This window comes from Festucalex cinctus, chromosome 16 (genome assembly GCF_051991245.1).
Source record: "Festucalex cinctus isolate MCC-2025b chromosome 16, RoL_Fcin_1.0, whole genome shotgun sequence".
NCBI lineage: Eukaryota > Metazoa > Chordata > Actinopteri > Syngnathiformes > Syngnathidae > Festucalex > Festucalex cinctus.
This window is the reverse complement of record NC_135426.1, coordinates 11289714-11308932: the sequence shown is the minus strand read 5'-3', so window position 1 is coordinate 11308932 and position 19219 is coordinate 11289714. Positions and strand designations below refer to the sequence as shown.

General features: G+C 40.5%; 3 protein-coding genes across 11 annotated transcripts in view; 2 read left to right on the top strand and 1 right to left on the bottom strand.

Moving 5' to 3' along the window:
* Positions 1–19219, bottom strand: part of recql (RecQ helicase-like) — a 40818-nt gene that overhangs the window by 12974 nt on the left and 8625 nt on the right. For 3 of the 5 annotated variants that reach the window (XR_013279241.1, XM_077501260.1, XM_077501265.1), the window contains exon 1: positions 5–145. The gene's annotated coding sequence lies outside the window, so the exon portion shown is untranslated. Of the gene's footprint in view, positions 1–4; positions 154–14532; positions 14664–19219 lie in introns of those variants that run through there. The other 2 variants (XM_077501262.1, XM_077501264.1) reach the window with 2 other exon arrangements.
* On the top strand, positions 130–7175 carry golt1ba (golgi transport 1Ba). 2 transcript variants are annotated; one of them, XM_077501273.1, is made up of 5 exons: positions 130–283; positions 1356–1447; positions 1603–1781; positions 3754–3835; positions 4414–4437. In XM_077501273.1, the coding sequence occupies exons 1-5, from the start codon at positions 259–261 to the stop codon at positions 4420–4422; spliced, it is 387 nt and encodes a 128-aa protein (XP_077357399.1). In that variant the 5' UTR covers positions 130–258; the 3' UTR covers positions 4423–4437. The 2 variants fall into 2 exon arrangements, with proteins under 2 accessions (XP_077357399.1, XP_077357400.1); XM_077501274.1 differs by lacking the exon at positions 4414–4437 and adding an exon at positions 6295–7175 and having other exon boundaries at positions 244–283.
* tmpoa (thymopoietin a) lies at positions 8158–18877 on the top strand. Of its 4 annotated transcripts, none has more exons than XM_077501267.1 (10): positions 8158–8689; positions 12850–12967; positions 13221–13370; positions 13923–14026; positions 15931–15984; positions 16078–16143; positions 16229–16297; positions 16639–16776; positions 17037–17137; positions 17953–18877. In XM_077501267.1, exons 1-10 carry the CDS (start codon positions 8441–8443, stop codon positions 18362–18364), a joined length of 1461 nt encoding a protein of 486 aa, XP_077357393.1. In that variant the 5' UTR covers positions 8158–8440; the 3' UTR covers positions 18365–18877. The 4 variants fall into 4 exon arrangements, with proteins under 4 accessions (XP_077357393.1, XP_077357392.1, XP_077357395.1 ...); XM_077501266.1 differs by having other exon boundaries at positions 16636–16776; XM_077501269.1 differs by lacking the exons at positions 15931–15984; positions 16078–16143; positions 16229–16297.

Here is a 19219-nt window from a genome sequence, read left to right as displayed (position 1 = left end):
ATACCATAACATATATTCAATATTGGATTCAGTGTCGTACTGACATGGATATATCGTAAGTGCTCAATTGTGAAGCTAGCATGTGTTAATAAATCGCTGTCTTGAACGCACCACAAGGTTCTTCCGGAAACTGTCATTGAGCGAGGGTGTGTTTCCGGAAGACGTGGCTCTTGCTGCAGTGGCAGCCAGGAGCCTCTATGGTGGCAGCTGCCAATATTTTACTTATCTTTTACACTTACTGGTCACGTTAGTGCCAAGATGATTTCTTTAACGGACTCGCAAAGTAAGGCTTTCTATTGATGATCATCCAAGTAGCTTTACCCTTTTTGTTCAAAGCCGGCTTGTTCAGCCTAGTTGTTAGCATCTGTGACTAGCAATGCTAGCTTTCTTTTTCTTTATTTTTGCAGCCATGCTTACATTGCGCTTCGGTGACTTTTTGTTTTGTGTACTAACGATTTATTTCTGAATTTATTGAACTTGTTTTGAACATCCGGAAAGAAAAACAAAACAAGAGTTGGAACAATGCTGAATAAAATAGAATACACGTGAAGTACAAATCACACCATCATCGTTGTGATTTAGATCTTTTGTTTATTTGGATAGTCTTCAAACACAAGTCTTAAAAACTTATTTGTATCCTGATAATAATGACGACAATGATGAACAATTATATATTAGATAGCAGGGTTGTGGTTCTTATGATAAAACATGTATGACAGAAACATATTATGCATACATTTTTTTTCCATTGAATTCTTTTATAGAGTATTTTTTTCCCTCCATTTATAAAATGCTGTTGTACCAGTGGAGTAAGCTTGAGTTCCAGTTTAGCTGGTCTGAGCATGCATTCTAGTCTTTATTTTTATGTAAGATGGCTGTATGCAAACTGCAGTCTTAAACAAATTGCATGCACATACTGAGAATCACAAAACACGTGCAAATAGCTCTCTGTGCTGTTAGTAGTATGAGACTGGTTGTTTTTATCTTCTTGCAAAAAAAACATCAAAATGAAGTCAAGTATTAGGCAAATATAATAAAATAATTGTTCACCTTCAGTCCATTTAATTTGTATTTCAATTACTGTATTGTGATGATGAAAAATTGCTCTGGAATGCGACTGCTTTTACGCAGCACCCTTTCCTTGTTAAATTCATAATATTGTAAACAGCTCAGATAAGCCTCTGTGAACAAGTCATCTGTCACAGTTGCGAGGTAGTGACGGTATGCGCACCAAGAGTTCTCCTATCAGTCAATCCACAAAGCTGTTCTGCATCAACAGCCTTTTTTTTTTTTTCTCTCTCTCCATCTCCCTGTCAAGAAAACTGATCGGACATGTGTATATGTGTGCCCAACAGAAATCGGAATGGGGTTAACAGGCTTCGGCGTGTTTTTCCTCTTCTTTGGGATGATCCTGTTCTTTGACAAAGCACTCCTGGCAATTGGGAATGTGAGTGTGTATGTTCTTTTGCATGGGTGCACTTGATGTGTTTTGCCATTTTACATTCATACCCAGATGTTGCATTCTTTAATCAATTTCAAGTTTGGTTTCATTTTTTGATACTGCACCATGTGTTTTATATCTGTTCGCTTTTTGACCACTAGATCCTGTTCGTTGCTGGACTCGCGTTTGTTATTGGCCTCGAGAGGACTTTCCGCTTCTTTTTCCAAAAGCACAAAATTAAAGCCACCAGTTTCTTCCTAGGAGGTGTGTTTGTGGTGCTAATTGGCTGGCCCATAATCGGTGTTGTGCTGGAGGTATATGGATTTTTCCTCTTGTTCAGGTAAGAGGAGGACACCAAGAACAGTGAAACTTGTACTGTAAACACACAAAAAAGTGGCACAATTTACCCCGGGTTTTCACTGGATGCGGGTGCGGTGCGTCTTGACTGCGTGCTCCGGACGGGTCAATTTTTTTGTCAATCCACACCGGCTCCGCACAGCTGCGGTCCGGCAGCTCCGTCGCCGCCCACTTCCCAACGTGTCTCGCGGGACCGCGCGCGCGCGATCATGTGGCATTTCACAACGAGAGGTGGACTTCTTTTTATTTAACCTTTTCGTCTTCTTCTTCTGCTATGAGATTCCATGCAGCATCCTTTTTTTGGTTGTCCTTGTAAAGTATATTAATAACGAGAGTCGGGTCAGTGCGGGTCCACTCTTTATTTCTGTCTTCCCCGTCCGGCTGCCGCTCAGTACGGCAAGCGAGACGGGCACAACAAGCAATCGCGAACATCAAACTCACAATACATTACAGTCCTTATAAAAAGGATGTGCCGTGTCATATATTATTTTGTGGTTTTCCACCTCCAATATAAACCTCTCCTCGTCCATGTTCGCTGGTGTCTAAACCGTGAATGAGCACATGGCCCGGCGACGCCCACGTCACGTTTTGCTGAAAAGCTTGCGAAATAGGAGCTGGCGAGTGTTTTATTCTGAAAGGTAACCGGAAATTTATTTTGAAACTGCCTCGGTCTTCCTGTCCCGCTCGATGTGTTTTGTGCTAGCTTGCCATTTGCCGGAGGCCTACCGCTGCGGCGTCCGGCAAAAATAGAAAATAGGTCTATCCTTGCGGAAGGCTTGCGGCACGCCGCAGGCCTTCCGCAGTCGACACGCAACGCACCCGCAAGCGGTGTAAACTGCACCATTCGAATGAATGGAATCTAATTGCTTGCGTCGCCGGACCGCACCGCAACCGCAACCGGTGAAAACCCGGGGTTAGACTTCAACCAAATGTTTCTGATCAAAGCATGCCTAACCCCGGGTTTTCACTGGATGCGGTTGCGGTGCGGTTGCGGTGCGGTGCGTCTTGACTGCGTGCTCCGGACGGGTCAATTTTTTTGTCAATCCACACCGGCTCCGCACAGCTGCGGTCCGGCAGCTCCGTCGCCGCCCACTTCCCAACGTGTCTCGCGGGACCGCGCGCGATCATGTGGCATTTCACAACGACAAACATACAGAATGTCTGTGCTCTTCTGCTATGAGATTCCATGCAGCATCCTTTTTTTGGTTGTCCTTGTAAAGTATATTAATAACGAGAGTCGGGTCAGTGCGGGTCCACTCTTTATTTCTGTCTTCCCCGTCCGGCTGCCGCTCAGTACGGCAAGCGAGACGGGCACAACAAGCAATCGCGAACATCAAACTCACAATACATTACAGTCCTTAATAAAAGGATGTGCCGTGTCATATATTATTTTGTGGTTTTCCACCTCCAATATAAACCTCTCCTCGTCCATGTTCGCTGGTGTCTAAACCGTGAATGAGCACATGGCCCGGCGACGCCCACATCACGTTTTGCTAGCATGCTTGCGAAATAGGAGCTGGCGAGTGTTTTATTCTGAAAGGTAACCGGAAATTTATTTTGAAACTGCCTCGGTCTTCCTGTCCCGCTCGATGTGTTTTGTGCTAGCTTGCCATTTGCCGGAGGCCTACCGCTGCGGCGTCCGGCAAAAATAGAAAATAGGCTATCCTTGCGGAAGGCTTGCGGCACGCCGCAGGCCTTCCGCAGTCGACACGCAACGCACCCGCAAGCGGTGTAAACTGCACCATTCGAATGAATGGAATCTAATTGCTTGCGTCGCCGGACCGCACCGCAACCGCACCGCAACCGCAACCGGTGAAAACCCGGGGTTAACGATAACCATGCACGACAACAGCATTTTTTTTTTTCATTTCATTTCTTGCAGGACAATCAATAATTGATAAATGCCAACACCCATGTGTCTGTTTTCATCTTTCCTTTTCTGTCACTGGCTCCAGGGGCTTCTTCCCTGTTGTAATAGGCTTCATCAGAAGGATACCTGTCCTTGGCTCCATCTTAAACTTGCCCTTCATCAGTTCAGTAAGTGTTTTCCAAATGCATCAATCCTAGCGTCTTGTTATGGTTGCCTTTGAGTTGATCAGCCAGCTCAAACACCTCAAATATTATACATTAACCCAGTCCTTGTCAAATAGGAGGGCATGCGGGACCATTTATTTGTTTATTGCATGCTAGAATAAAATGAAATTGCACATCCACTACAGTAGGTGGAGGTGGTGCTCTCATTGTCAGAGAGTGTGCAAGAAGTATTAGCTCCTCTGCAGATGTGTATGTACAACACTTTTAAAGGCATATCTTGTTAAATATAATCACAAAATATTTTCTTCTTTCTAGAGCTAGCAAAAAAAATAATTGAGAAGCACTGCATTAACCACACTGAAAATTGAGATGTGTCAAATGTTAAAAAGGGCGTTAAAGAACACCTGGGTAAATGTGTACTTTAGTCTGTGGTCATTAAGATGCCTTATTCATATTCACTGTGTAACATTCAGCAGATGCATTAATGTCAATTTAATGACGATGTGCCAGGACTGATGCGTAAGAGGGGGAAAAAAAAAATCCATTTGGGATGACTGTTTCTGTCCTTTTGTTTTTCAAAGCCTTCGTAGGATAATCAGCAGTCGTGGTCAGTTACTGCCGATTTTCCTTGCATGCATATAATGCAAAAATCAGAAGTTGGTGCAAAACACACCCTTGTTAAAATGTCACTTTTTAAAATCAGCCATTTCAGTAATCTTTCAATCTATAATGGAAAAATGCTGAACTTTATTTGGGGTTAATGAGAGTCACTTTAGAGTGGATGTCAAATCCAAAATGTTATTTGCAATAATAAGGTGTACTGTATTCAAGTTCAAAGAATTTAGAAGTCGGTTGTTGCGATTTTTTTTCATTCAAATTTAGAAAATACTAATCAGTAAGCTTGTAGAGTGTAAGATTTATATGAAAATGTATTATTTATTTATCTGAAATTTCAGTCTTATAGAGGTTGTAATCTGTTTCATGTTTGAACAGCATAAAATTAAATATTAAGGCTTAATGTTCCGTTCATATAACATTCTTTCATGCTCAAGGTGTGAATCCTAACCCGAAGTCAGACGTTTTGTTGAATATTTTTCCATTAAAAATGGAAATTTAAAAATCGATTCACACACACACACACACACACACACACACACAAAAAGGCAATGATGATAAGACGTTGAATCGGTAAGACTACTGAATGAACAATTCTGAGCTCTTAAAAAAAAATTTAAATTTTTTTTTATTTTTTCTAATCGATTCGAGAATCGCGCGATGTAGTATCGCGATATATCGCCGAATCGATTTTTTTTAACACCCCTAATATATATATATATATATATATATATATATATATATATATATATATATATATATATATATATATATATATTAGGAGTGTGAATTGCCTCGTACCTGGCGATTCGATCCGTATCACGATTCATAGGTCACGATTCGATTCGATACCGATTAATCCCGATATGAATTTACAAGACAATTGTTGCGACTTTTTACTCATATTTAGAAAATACCATTCAGTAAACTTATACATGTACACTGTAAGATTTGTATGAAAATGTATTATTATTGATCTGAAACTTCATTCAGTGAGTCACTGTATTTAACAAACAGGTTGTAACCTTTTTCATGTTTGAACAGCATTGAAATAAAATATTAAGGTTTAATGTTCCATTAATATAACATTCTTCCATGCTTAATGTGTGAAAGTCAGACGTTTTGTTGAATATTTTTCCATCAAAAAAGGATGTTAAAAAAATCGATTTGGCTGCCTATTGAATCGATTCAAGAATTGCGTGCTGTAGTATCGCGATATATTGCCGAATCGATTTTTTTTAACACCCCTAATATATATATATATATATATATATATATATATATATATATATATATATATATATATATATATATATATATATAGGTTTAAATGTGGTCTTTTACCAGTGGTCCAATGTAACTTAGTATACTATATTTAATGAAATATCTCATGTTATATCTACAATATAGTTTTAACTTTAAGGTACACACCACAGGGCGTACAGACAATTATGACAACAGAATCTATTCCAGTGTCTAAAATGGTGGCCTTTTCTTTAAGTGACCAGAGACTGAAAGACAAACATTTACCTGCTAAAAATGTGTAAGGTCGCACACAATCCATAATGGAAAGCTGGTTGATAAAGATTTCATAACACTTTTCCCACGGGAAATAATCCCAAATTAACTTTCTGTCACGCTCTGCGTTAACTGTGACAGCAAGACACGACACGTATCGTGATGCGGAAGTCTTAAAACACACCATTGCATAATAAATAATAACTATGTCTTTGGTGATTGCTCTGTTCCCTCGTGCTGTGCCCCCTGAATCTTTTTTTTTTTCGTTACATGTTCTGGTGTGGCCAAAAAAACTGAAAGTCAACACGTTTGCGTTCTTCTCTTTTCAGTATGTGGACAAAGCGAGCGAGGGCAACAACATGGTGTAACCCATCATGACATCTTATTTGCAAACAAGTCTTTGTTTGAGTTTAGCAGGTTGAACAAAGCAACGCAATCTTCCAATGGAAAGGATTTCAAGTTGCTCAGGTTTTCCATTCAGCAACGACACCCACTTGCAGGCGGAAGAAGGAGAAAGACTGCTTCTGTTTGCCTGTCATCGCTCCCCATCAATAGGTCGCCCCAATTGATTAGTCTCACATGAAAGTGGGGAATTGAAGGCATACCTTCAAGGGATATGTGATGACCTTCTGCAAGAACGAATAATAGACGATTTTTGCCATATTGTCCTTTTTGTGCCTCAACAAAGGTGCCACATTTTATTTGAGCTGTTCTTATGTGACAGTTTTGCTAACCCCTATGATCCCAAACATTAGGTGTGTCAATTACACATTAGGGATTTGTATTTATGAGGTAAACAATCATGTGGAGATCTGTAAAGTCCATGTAAGGCAAGTTGCATGCATCTTGACATGTGACATTTTGTACATTGCAGTAGGAGAGGATGCTTGATTCCATTTTGAAACAAGTTGTCATTTTGCATATTTAAGCACATCCGCAAAAGATGGGATGAAAAGGTCACTTTTGTCTTGCTCAACTGTTTAGTTGTTCATGATACCTATAAAGTAAACCATGTGGATTGCCAACAACCAGTGAAGCAATGGCTTTGTCGTCAAATACCAAGTCTTGTAGAGTTTTTGTCCTTTCTGTTCATGTTTGGCAAGGTAGATTCCTTCATATCAGTGGCTGATATTTACTACAAACTTTACCCATTAATGAACTGTACAAATTGTGTTTACAGTATTTTGTATAAATATTTGTCACTAAAATAGGGAAATTGTCTTTTTTACTGGAATCTTGATTTCTTAAGCAAAACAACTTAATTTGACTTGCTGGACTTTTCGTATGTTACCATGTTGTATGAGAACACCAAAATGGAACACAGTCCCTTATGATGCTATTTTACTTTTTGTTGTTATATTTTCCATTTGAATTAATTTGTTTCAGACTCCCATCATCTTTTATTTTTTGATTATCATTAAATCATTTTCACTAAACGAGTTTAATAAGTTAACCAAACTGACAGGCCAAGTCATTCGGCTGTAAAACGCCATTATGTAAAAGAAGACCATTGTGGAAAAGGACATTATGTAATAAAAACTGACTTTGTAAAACAATGTTTTCTTATCTTACAAAACCTTGAAAATACATTATATGTCATTATTTTTTAAAAAGTATGACGTTGTTAAAATAATCAATATTTAATCAAAATAAAATATTAGTTACATATTAAAGAATAGCATAACACTTTTCATAATAATACTAACCTCATTTTAAAATTGAATGTCCATATTACATAATTGTCTGTTATTTATCAAAAGGATAGTTATTTCAAAAAGGCCTTTTTATTTATTGAATTTTGACACTTTTGGGCTTCTATAAACAAATACCACGTACGAATTTAAATTGAATTTCAGTGCTCACATTTTGAAAGCATGCAACTGAAGGAACAGGAAGTATTGGTTGCAGCGTCATCTAGTGGAATTTTTGGGTGCTGCTAATGTAATATCTTGGGCCCATCCAATGGCACTTTACTGATATCAAGCATCAGAAATATAAACAGCTACTGGTTGATTTTTATCAAAAAATAATAACCGACACTTAAAAACATCAAAGAGGGCTACTGTATATTGCCAATAAGCACTTTACCTGAAAAACGTTGCCACTTTTTTTTGACCAATCACAATGCACACTCACGTCACATGTGTCGCACTCGGGCCAATCACAGGCTAAAGTTACGCCTTGTCTGGCTGATTAGCAAGTGGGAGAGGCTTCTTCCCACTTTTCGCCAGCAGGCCTTTATTCCGAGAAGCCGCAACTTTCAAGTCATTTTTTCTTACCAAGTGACGCTTTGTGAATATTTGAACAGCTCGAGCGAATAACCTGCTTTGCGGAATCATTCCAGTAAGAGGCGCCAGTTAGCCGCTCTATTCTCAATTCCTCACCAATCGCTCCTGCCACCCCGCCTTTCTCGTCGCTTGCCAGTTCACGTCGGTTCCTAGATTAGAACCCTTTCCCCCGTTTTCGCACACCGCCATGCCGGAATACATGGACGATCCGTCGCAGCTCACCAAGGACAAGCTTAAAAGCGAGTTGCTGGCGCACAATGTGGAGCTCCCGAGCGGCAACCACAATAAAGACGTGTACGTTCAGCTTTATCTGGAGAATTTGACCGCGCATAACAAGAAGCATGTCGCCGCCACCGCCACGACTTTCGACGCCTTCTCGAGTGACGAGGAACTGCCCCCGCCTGTTGTCTCCAGCAGAAGCCGGTCCTCCGGCAAAGTGAGTACTTTTGCTCAAGTTCGAGCCAAGAAAGCTCGATTAAATATAATAATGTTTCATCTTAAATTGTGCATTTTGTTGGAAGTGCTAAAAAAAGGAACACATTTCGAACATAACCAAAACATATGGGAAAACGAAAGTGTTGTTTTATGTTAACGTTTTGGCTATTCTGTTCATCATTTAATGCTGTACCACCATATGGAACAAGTATGTTGTGAATGCCTGTGTCCAACTTTGGGTTAATTAAACATTTGACTGTTGGTAAGTGCTTTTTAAGTTTTTGCTGTGAAGATTCACGCTGGCCTAAACGGCCCATTTGTTGATGGGCTTTGAAGTTTGATGGGCTTCAATTTCATGTCAGCTGTCGTGACCCTCTGGATGTCTCCTTGAGCTCCCCCTACAATTTTAAACACGGCACTAAACAGCTGTAAATGCAAACACTTTTTCTCCTTTATCAATGGGCATGGCTGCAGATGGCACTTGGGTACACGAGGTACAACACACCATCCAATAAATTTTCCTGTGCAATATTGTGTTTTGAATGGGGCGTGCATTTCAGCCTGCATGGCGTATATTGTGGTATGACTAATAATGAATGGAAGTTACAGAAGAATGTTGGAATTTATAGTTAAGTCAGGACGCGACGAACAATCGGTGAAATGTATTGTCGATTGGGAGTGCACATGTACGAGGAACGGGAGTCGGCTGGTCGACGATAAGAGTTCTGGACGTCACGTGACTATTCCTGAATACGCCGCCATATTGGCAGGATAGTAACAGTGCCACACCGAAAACTAACAATTGTTGCTTTTTCATTAGTCCCTCATGGCACGCTACCACACCAAACCGCAGCCGTCGCTTTTCAATTACAACTGGCTCACGGCGTGAAGGGGGCAGCAACTTTTGAACTGTCCAAGCCAAGCTTGCACTCCCGCAGTACGTGCGGATCTGCCATAACATTTCACAAGTGGCAAGTCGCGCCAACGTTGAACCATATTTACAATTTAATATGGACCACCATGGATGAAATATTGAGATTCACGACCGGCTCGCAAAGCTTTTTCTGAATGGAGAGCTCTGCTGCTGGAGTCTTATTCAAGTGAATGGGAACACATGACCAGCCAGTGTTGCGCACTCTTGATTTTTATCTAAACCACAAACATTACAAATCCATCCACAAGTACATTTTAAATTGTAAATATAGTTCAGTGTTGTTGTAAAACATTATTATATTTATTGTATATACTGTATTTTTATGACTTTGGCGAAAACTGGCGGGCGCCTCTGCCACGCGTAAAACAAGGAAATGGGCGTGTGCCACGACCTTGCTTGCTGCATTGCTGTGGGCCAATCAGATGACAGATGACAACACGGCCCCGCTAGTCCCCAAATGACCGGTGCTGCAGAATCATTGCCGAAAGGGTTCTAAACAGCGGTTACAACGGAACTGCTTGGTCCCAAAAATGTCCCATGGAGACGCTATCATCCGGGGACAAAAAATCCCGCTTCGGTGTGGAACCGGTCCAGTGGAAAAGCGGCAAATGAGCGCTGCGATAAAACCAGCATTTGCAATATTCTGTCCATTGTCCAAATTCACATCTCACATTGATGAAAAGGACATAATGAGATGCACAAGACCAACAGGTTAGATATTACTGATCCCTATGAAGAACCAGGAGTGCTAACCTTGGAAGGTTACAAGTGATGATGTTTTGAAAGATACATTATTCATCCCGTGAGGGGAAATCCGTTTACCCGTTTCTGCAAGACAAGATAGAAAATCCATGACCCAATGTGGAAAAACAGTAAACACACTAGTATGGACATAACCCACTACTGTTTATTTGGAGTTGGTAAAATGCAACGAGTGGTTTTGTGTTGGGTGGAAATTGTCAACATTCCTCTGAAATAAGCCCCCAGAATCAAACAACCGCCTGCATTCTTCCCAACTGGAAGCAGCCAGTGGCTGGCGTGACTTCTAAATCCAACTGAGCTGACTTTTGCAAACTGGATGTGCCGTCCAGAGGTCACATCTGGGTGTCACCCTTTGCAGCCTGATTTATTGGGAACAAATTTATGTTGATGAAGTGCAAGTACTTTTTTTAATTTAAGGGGACCTTCCTTGCCACTTTATAAATCAAATTGTAATATAATTGTAAATAACACTGTTGGTACTCTTTCCCTGGCAGATGTGTCTTGCCTTGTTTGGGGAGCCACTTGACTTAATGATTGAATGAACTATGTGAGTGTGAAATTACATGTCACATGTGTGTTTGAGTGATTATAGGCTGCTGGTATTTGAGGAAGTTGGGGTAAATGTGTACAAAAATTCATTCCGCACATTCTTCACATAGTAACCTCAAGGCGTAGTAGAAACCTGTACAGATTGTCTGTCATACGTGAAGGCTTTTCTCCTTGCATAACGACACCTGTGGAAGACAGGTGTCGTTCTGTTTGAAGACAATGGGTAAATCGCATGTCTTTATTTGCAACCTCCTGTTGGACCCGTCCAACAAAAGTTCCCATCAAGAGCCAAGAACAACAGAGGAGCCAGGAGGGATTTTTATTTTTCTCCCCTCATTTTTTTGTGTAATCGAATAAGACACTCGCTTGTGGATCTCATCATTTTATGGGCACAAGATAATGTCACATAAATGACATATCACAAATCAGCCATCTCCGTAGCTACATTTATTAGTCAGAAAATATAAAAATGAAATGAAGAATTCAAATAGGCCATCCACTGGGTCTTTCATTTCCACACATTGCTTCACGTTACCTCATCCAGGCTGCAGTGTGCGATTCGAAAAGGAAAATCTGATGGCGTTTGCGTAAACTTTACTCCATAGAGTTTGCAGGCTCAAGTCCAGCCATGACCTCAGGCTGTAGTTATGTCTTTGAAAGCGAGGGCGTGGGCTGCCAGGGGAGGGAACATGGGATAGTTCTCTTTTCCCGCTCGACTCAGCCAGACTGTTGTGATTGCAAAACATTTGGCTGGAGTTCAAATCAAGCTGTGCCCGCCCCCAGTAAATGCCAGAATATAGGAAGACAAAAAATGCATGCAATTTAGGCCAACCACAATTATTCTATTTTAAAGTTGTGAAACAAATATTTGCAACTGTCAATGTGATAACCTTGCTCCTTAACATTCTCACTGCCTTCAAAGATGTATAGGCTCACGTCCATCAAATAGTACGACATCTGACAAAATGACATCACGGTGCCAGGTGGGCTCAGGTCACAACCAATCACGGCTCAGCTGTTTTGTGGGTGTGATCATGTGACGTTTTCAAGTTGAGTACTGTGATGTCATTTTCAGTCGTCGCTAGCAAGTGTCAAAATGGCTGCCCCAGAGATGGATAAAAAATGGTTGGATTTTGCTGTTTAATTCATGTTCCGAAAATGCAATATTAATCGGAATATTGTGTTTACAATAGTGGGCTGGGCTCTGTTTGAGATGAATTTAGCATGGGTGCGTCGACGTTGCCTTCCGGCGAGTAAAGTTTAACACCTGAGACGCACTGCAGTTCTAATCTAATAGATTTGATTAATCAATGGAATGCGCAGTCTCAACAGCTGTGTGAATGTGCACCTCTGAAAGGGACACGCCAATAAATGCTGGTTCTCATGTTACCCCTCCCTCTGCGCTGATTTTTTTATTTTTTTTTCCATCAAGGTTGGCTTGAAAGCAGTTTGTCTGTTTTTTAACATGCCGTACTTCACAACCGCATCGACACAGAGAATGGGAAGGGGTGGAAGAGTGTAGCTTGATGGAAATGTGAGGCCAACATTCTTCAGGAAATGAAGTGCAAACTTAACATTCTTCAGCTGGTTTATAAACATGAGCCACTCTGGGTGTGTTAATGGGTTGACCATGTCCTGAAGATTTTTGGAGCTTGAACACATGTCTCAGAGTAAACTTTAGTGAACTGCTTTCAGTGTCTGGGTGAGAAAATCCGGTCTTCAAGGCCCTGTAGATTTTTGATGTTTACCTTCTCCAACACACCTGATTCACAGCATCAGCACATTGGCAAGCTGTGCAGAAACCTGATAATGATCTTGATCATTAGGTGTGTTGGAGGAGGGAACATTGGCAAGGTGACAGGAAGAACCAAGTTGCTTAACTTGAATGCTAAACCAAAGTGGCGTTTTCTTCACAGAAAGCACCCAGGAAAACGGACAAGATTCGCCCAGACAAGTTGGACGTGAGCGCCCTGACTGATGACTACCTAAGGGACGAGCTGCTCAAACGTGGAATCGATGCTGGCCCAATTGTGGGTGAGTCCACATTTGACAAACGGCGAGCTTCCACCAAATCACACACTGCACACTGGTGATACAATTCACGAGTGGCACGTACACTTTGCACAACGATTGTGTAACTTAATGTACTTAACAGTTAGGAAGCCATTATGTTTTTGTATTGCAGTATAGGTTTAAGCATTCATAATAATTCTTACTATTTAACATTATGTATTGCCTTAATCAATTTCTTCATCATTCTTTTTGTCATCCCACTTTACCTCTCCAGCATCAACTCGTAAAGTGTATGAGAAGAAACTGCAGAAGCTACTTGATGACGACAATGCACAGGCCACCATAACAAAAATCGTGGTCACAGAGATCCAAGTTAACCACAACGGCAACTCTGACTCGGACCTCTATAGCGACAAGGAGGATGGTAAGGACAAGGACACGACTACTGCAGTGTTTAATCAGCTTTTAAAATAAGCTATCAAGTTTATGGCAGCCTTGAGTAAATCAGGCGCATGGTTTCATGTGGCTGTTAAAATTCATCCAGTGGACCCTTTGATTTTGATTTGATCTGTTCCAAAAAGTCTTCACTCAACCAAATTGTTCAAAAACCATAATAGTAACATTGGACCCTTTGCATCCTGACAAAAAATGGAAAACATACAATATATGCATTGTGTATTTGTTTGCGCATGTACATTATACAACAAAATTTCGAAATTAGAATTATTTAGGAAGTTTATATTAAGCAAGTGTCCCTCTATATGGCTTGTGATTCTGGTAGCCATTATTCAAGTGTTGGTGACCCAATACCAATAAATGACTTGTATCAAGTTGCTCAACTGTCAGGGAGGGATTCATTGAAATCGTGTTTATTAGCGTGGTGTACAACTGCTTCACATTGTGCTAAAAGCGTCGTTTCATATCCTGACTCTCATATGGCCGACAGGTGAAGTTTTGCATCCCAATCTGTTTTTAGATGTCACAGCAGAACTGGAGCCCGTTCCAGTGGTGGAGAGGCCAGTTCGGAGCAGAGGGAAGACGCCAGTCACTACCCGCACTCACAGCGGCCAGCACAAGACTGTAAGTAGCGGCAGTTGCTTACTGGTTATTTCTTTACCTGATTGACTGATTTCTGGCAAGCCGCTCTCATTTCAGGCCACATTGTTTTCCTTTTATACTTGCAAATGTGTATTTGTTACACTCTGGTTTTGCGAGCCTTTACTTTTAATTATTCTACATGCTCAGATGGAGTATTCTTACTGTTAGATTTGGTTTGCATTCTGGATGGGAGAAGCCTCAAAACAATTAGTACTAGTCTCAGATGATGAATACGAACCGCTTGAAGTTTATGTATGCTTTATTTGTAAACCATAAATGTAAACTGTCTTTTGCGGGTGGTATGGATGACGATAGCTTCATTTATCTTTTGACCATCAGGATTTACTGGGTGAAGCTACCAAGCTTACAATCAGCGCCTCCAAATCGATTGCCATGATGGAAATGTAGTGGGTTTGAGCACTTTGTGTTGAGACTTGTATATTGTAGAAGCAGTGTGAAAATTTCTCCAAACAGAATCTTTACTTTACCCTCTTGAGAAGGCGGTCCGAATCTTCCTCGTCCAGACGGGACTCGGTAGTCGCTGGTCTAAATCACCACAAGTGTAGATGTCCGTTCCAACATCATGCATGATGCTCAGTCTGGGAGCTCCTTCAGTCATCTAATAGACAATTAAAATGAAGTAAAAGATAAAGAGGACTTACTGGCACCTTGAATTGTTTTAGTTCCTACATCAAACATTCTCATTAAACAATTCCCACAAGTGCATCTGCCTTAATAAAAGTAATGACACTGAAGCTGTCGATGATTTTGTTTGCTACAATAACATTCAGAATGGAAAGATAAATGATAAATGTTTATTTTTTTCTTTGTGCAGTGGTGTAGCTGGGGAAGACAAAATGTGCTTCACTGTTGTCAGTTGTCACCAGAAGTGTTTCACTGTTAAGTCATAGATGGGCAGGATGGGGGACAGCTGGGTTTTATTGGAATTTATCCTCACACTGCAAAGGAAGTGTTTTTTGTTTTGTTTTGTTTTTCCCTCCTTTTTTTATTATTATTTTTTTATGCTTGAGTACAGTGTGTACTCCCAGTGTAGAGTGAGCCGCCGGGTTCTTTCTCAAATCTCTTGCTCAGCACCATGCTGTATGTCAGACTAAAAGCACATGATGTGGATTAGCGGTTTCCACGGCATAGCAGATTCGTTTCATGGCTGACTTTTCCTCTGACTCCATCTGCTGTCGAGGTCTTATTTTTCCAGGTTGCCCATTTTATCATGCAGAAACGCCTTAAAAAAAAACCATTTTGATTTTGTCTGAGCAGCTCCTGATCATACATGCTTCTTTTTCTTTCTTTTTTTTTATTCAAACAAAAATTGGAATGTTGGATGCAACATATTTTGCCCCACCACATTCATTCTAAATTATATGTTTTCATTATACCATGTTGGGCAAAATTACTCTGAGCCTTTGAGTACACGTGACGCACCAGTAGAGCGTTGCCTGCTAACTTGTGACTGCTGACAGATTGCAGAGAGGAACTTTGGACTTGTTCTCATAACCTTCCTTAGATCCCTCCTCACTGCCTTTTATCTACCTGGCTTTGATAACTTTTTGCTTTCTAAGAGTAATCATTGGGAGAGCGTGTTTCAAATGTTCTGTTGGAGCTTGTCTGCCTGCTCTCGAATCAGCAGGCTTGAAAGCCAACTTTGATTGAAGTTGACTTTGGGCTACATTTTGCTTCTGTGGACATTTCCCTACATTTGGAATCAGAAAGCCCCCATAAGCTATAATAATTACACCGTTAGATATTACTCTTGTTGGAGGTACTGAACCCAACCAGTTTCTTATGTGTATTCATATGTCCTATGTTGGTAAAAAGAATGTGTGCAAAAGTTTTTGTCCGACCCGCTTATTTGAAACCCAATTTAGCTCCACCATAAACGAGTGGAAACCGAGGATCTTCTCAACACAGCTCTGCTTGAGGTCAGCTTTCCAATTCCAAAGTCCATTTTCCTGACACAGTGCACCCCATGACCAGTTTTTTAATGCCCACCCAATTTCTAATGTTGTTTTTAGGTTCCTGAGCCAAGACATGCAGCAATATTTGAAAAGAGTTTCACATCTTTGACACCAGCAGTTAGGGTGTGTTGAACTCCAATTTCACTGGTTTCTATTTTGTGCTACCGTCTTCGTATGTAACATGGCGGCACTATCTGCTTTCTTCAAGCGGAAGAGCCGGCCTGAGGAACAAAGCCCTCTGTCAGCTGCCAAGCAATCCAGACCTTTCTCCCCTCGGGTTTGTCAAACAAAAACGGATCCTTTTACTTTTAGCCCTACGGCCGATATTTCCCATTGGTCGGTGTCCGAGTGGTTTGGATCCAAGGTTGGCGGTGGGACTGCCACCAGTGATACATTTGAACTTTGACAACTGTGGTGCCACCATTACTTTCCTCTGCATTATATTTCCACCTCACGTGATATGTAAAGCTAAGGGGGTCTGTTTGGGGGGGGAAGACACTTACATGGTTGCTTTTGGTGGATATATGAAATGGTGCTTGTTCAGTCACAGCTGTTTGGTTTCTGTTGGGACAGTTGTCTGACAGCTGGGTGGTACAACCTGACAACGTTTTTCAGCAGGAGGAGTGTGGGTCTCCCGAATCTGGCCCGCAGCGTGAAAGGAGACAGGAGAAAATCACAAGCTTCCTGTCCAAAGGCAGCCCCGTAGGGAAGCGCAGTAGCACGTCCTCTCTCTTCAAGGACGTAGCAGTGACACAGGTGTGCAGTCAGACTCTCATCAAGAGATGGTTTTACTGGCTTCCAACTTTAAGCACAAAGGTGAATGTGGTGGTTGGAGCAGCTTTTTTTGTGGTTGTTTGTAATGGCCACCTGGGTGAGGTATCCAAATATTTGAAGTCGTCATTTGTTAATTCTGCCGTGCACTCACTGGTGATTTTTAATGTGGAAATTATGCATAAAGTTCATCAAGTTGCTGACCTCTGTCCACCTTTAAATGAATATGACATTTGTCTCTTTAGGTGGAGAAGATAGCAGCCAGTGACCAAACTCCCAAAGTGGCCAAGAACGATGTTCTTAAAGAGCTGTTCGCCAATGATTTCGATAGTCCAACAGGAATCATGTAAGTACAAAGTTAGTACTTCGAAATGGATTCAAAATGCCACAGAAGCCACATCGTAAGATTTATAGCTTGCTCATGTCAACCTCACCCTAAGTTGCCTTTAAGACGTTACCATTTTAAAATGGGGAGAAAAAAAATTTGAACGTGGATGGTCTTCACACTCGTATTCACTATTTTTCATTCATGTGGCACAGGAAGACTATTAGGAAACGTAATTTTTTTTTGGCATACAATAACAAAATACATTTCAGACATTATTTCTATTGTTTTTTTTTTTTCAATACTGAATAGAAACAAATAAATTTTTGTTTTGTTTTTTAAAGAACATCTGCTTGATACGTGGTTTCATACCATTCCACATAAATACTGAAAATGATGATGTAATGATTTAATCTTGATGTGGCATAAATGAAATTTAGTGCCCATACATGCCCCAGCTCACACTCGTTCCTGTACTTGACAATTAAATGTTAACTATTAACAAAAGAGGATATAGCATGCAGAGGAAGACGGCTCCAATGTTCGTTGAATGAAAGTTAGTACTACATGTCAGAACTTTGGTTCCCAATACATTTGGCATCTAACTTCTAACTGGTTATGACCAGATTTAGATGTAAACTTTCATTTGAAAAGTTTAGTTTCAATTTATTTATTGCAGTACTGTATTTATTTATTTTTTGGGGTTCGGAATTTATCAGAATATTTGAATGCATTTATTGCATTTGTGTCTGTTTAGTAATACTCTAGCTGCATGTTGTCATCAACAGACATGAACCAGAAGTCTATTTTTTTTTTTTTTTCCTCCCCTTTTTTAGGGCCACTTGTAGACGACCAATCCGGGGAGCCGCCGGGCGCCCCGTGCTCTCCAGTGATCTCTGGAATGTTCAAAACTCTCCTCAATTCTCTCCCAAAACTACCAAAACCATCAGCAACTCCACCTCTTCCTCCTACACAAAGAGCCGCCTTATCAACAGAGGCAACAGCTTTCCAAACTCCTCCTCCTCCTCCATAGCCTTGTCCAGCACAAGCGCATCCATGCTTCTGTCTGCACCTCCCCCTACTGGCCCAAACAAAGTAGTGCGCCCAGGCATGTCTTTGTGGAAAAAGGTGATCGGGCTGGCACTCGCGGTTGCTTTTGTGTTCCTAATTTACCAAGCCATGGAATCCAACGACATCAACCCATTTGCACCAGTGTCCTCCGAGGAGGCCAGTGGCAGCAAAGCATAGTTTGTGGTGAATGTAGTGAGGGAGGACTGTTTTGCTCATAACATTTACATTTATCTGTGAATCACCATTACAGTAATTTTTTTTATTTTATATATATATATATATATATATATATATATCTATGGTCTGAAATGATCATTGTCCACATTGTTTCCTATTTTTTTCCTCAGACAAAAACCTCAAATGCCATTCACTGATTGACTCACTGATACTGATGTTTTTCTTTTATTTTTTACTTGCATGGTGTTGATTGAACTTATTGTGGTTGAGAGATTCTTTGTCACGCTTGCCTTTGAGTGCAAGTCTTATTAGTTGTAGCCTTGATGAGTGAGGTTTTGTACCTGAGCCAGCTTTTTAGGCTTATTATCCAAATGTAGTTTAAGCCTTACAAATATTTTTCTTAAAAGTTCTCTTTAATAAATGTTTTATTGCATTCTACCAATGTATGTGTTCATGTCACAATTGAAATACAGCATTGAATTTACTCAATAAACTGTTGTTCTGTTGAAAGTACATTTTATTTTGGTGTAAACTAAAACTATTTCATTCATATATATATGTGTGTGTGTGTGTGTATATATATATATATATATATATATATATATATGTATGTATACACACACACACACACACTACTGTCATTTGACTACTATAACAATCTCCCTAGCGTGTAGTGTTGAAATATCTAGATGTTTGGAATTGATTGTATATTGGTTATATGTCTTTGGTGCATATTTTATAAGATGTAGCTGTTAGTAGGGTCTTCCTGATGCCACTTTGCCTGGATTATAGTTGAACATTATAGGCCTACCCAAGACTGATTACTGAAAATTACAGCGATCATTATACTTTCTT

Excerpts from the sequence above, each read along its gene's own strand:
- golt1ba (XM_077501274.1), top strand. The coding sequence starts at position 259 with ATGATTTCTTTAACGGACTCGCAAA. Across the intron at positions 284-1,355 it reads TTCTTTAACGGACTCGCAAA|AAATCGGAATGGGGTTAACA; the intron begins GTAAGGCTTTCT and ends TGTGCCCAACAG. Across the intron at positions 1,448-1,602 it reads CACTCCTGGCAATTGGGAAT|ATCCTGTTCGTTGCTGGACT; the intron begins GTGAGTGTGTAT and ends TTTGACCACTAG.
- tmpoa (XM_077501266.1), top strand. The coding sequence starts at position 8,441 with ATGCCGGAATACATGGACGATCCGTCGCAGCTCACCAAGGACAAGCTT. Across the intron at positions 12,968-13,220 it reads CGATGCTGGCCCAATTGTGG|CATCAACTCGTAAAGTGTAT; the intron begins GTGAGTCCACAT and ends TTACCTCTCCAG. Across the intron at positions 15,985-16,077 it reads TCAACACAGCTCTGCTTGAG|GTTCCTGAGCCAAGACATGC; the intron begins GTCAGCTTTCCA and ends TGTTGTTTTTAG.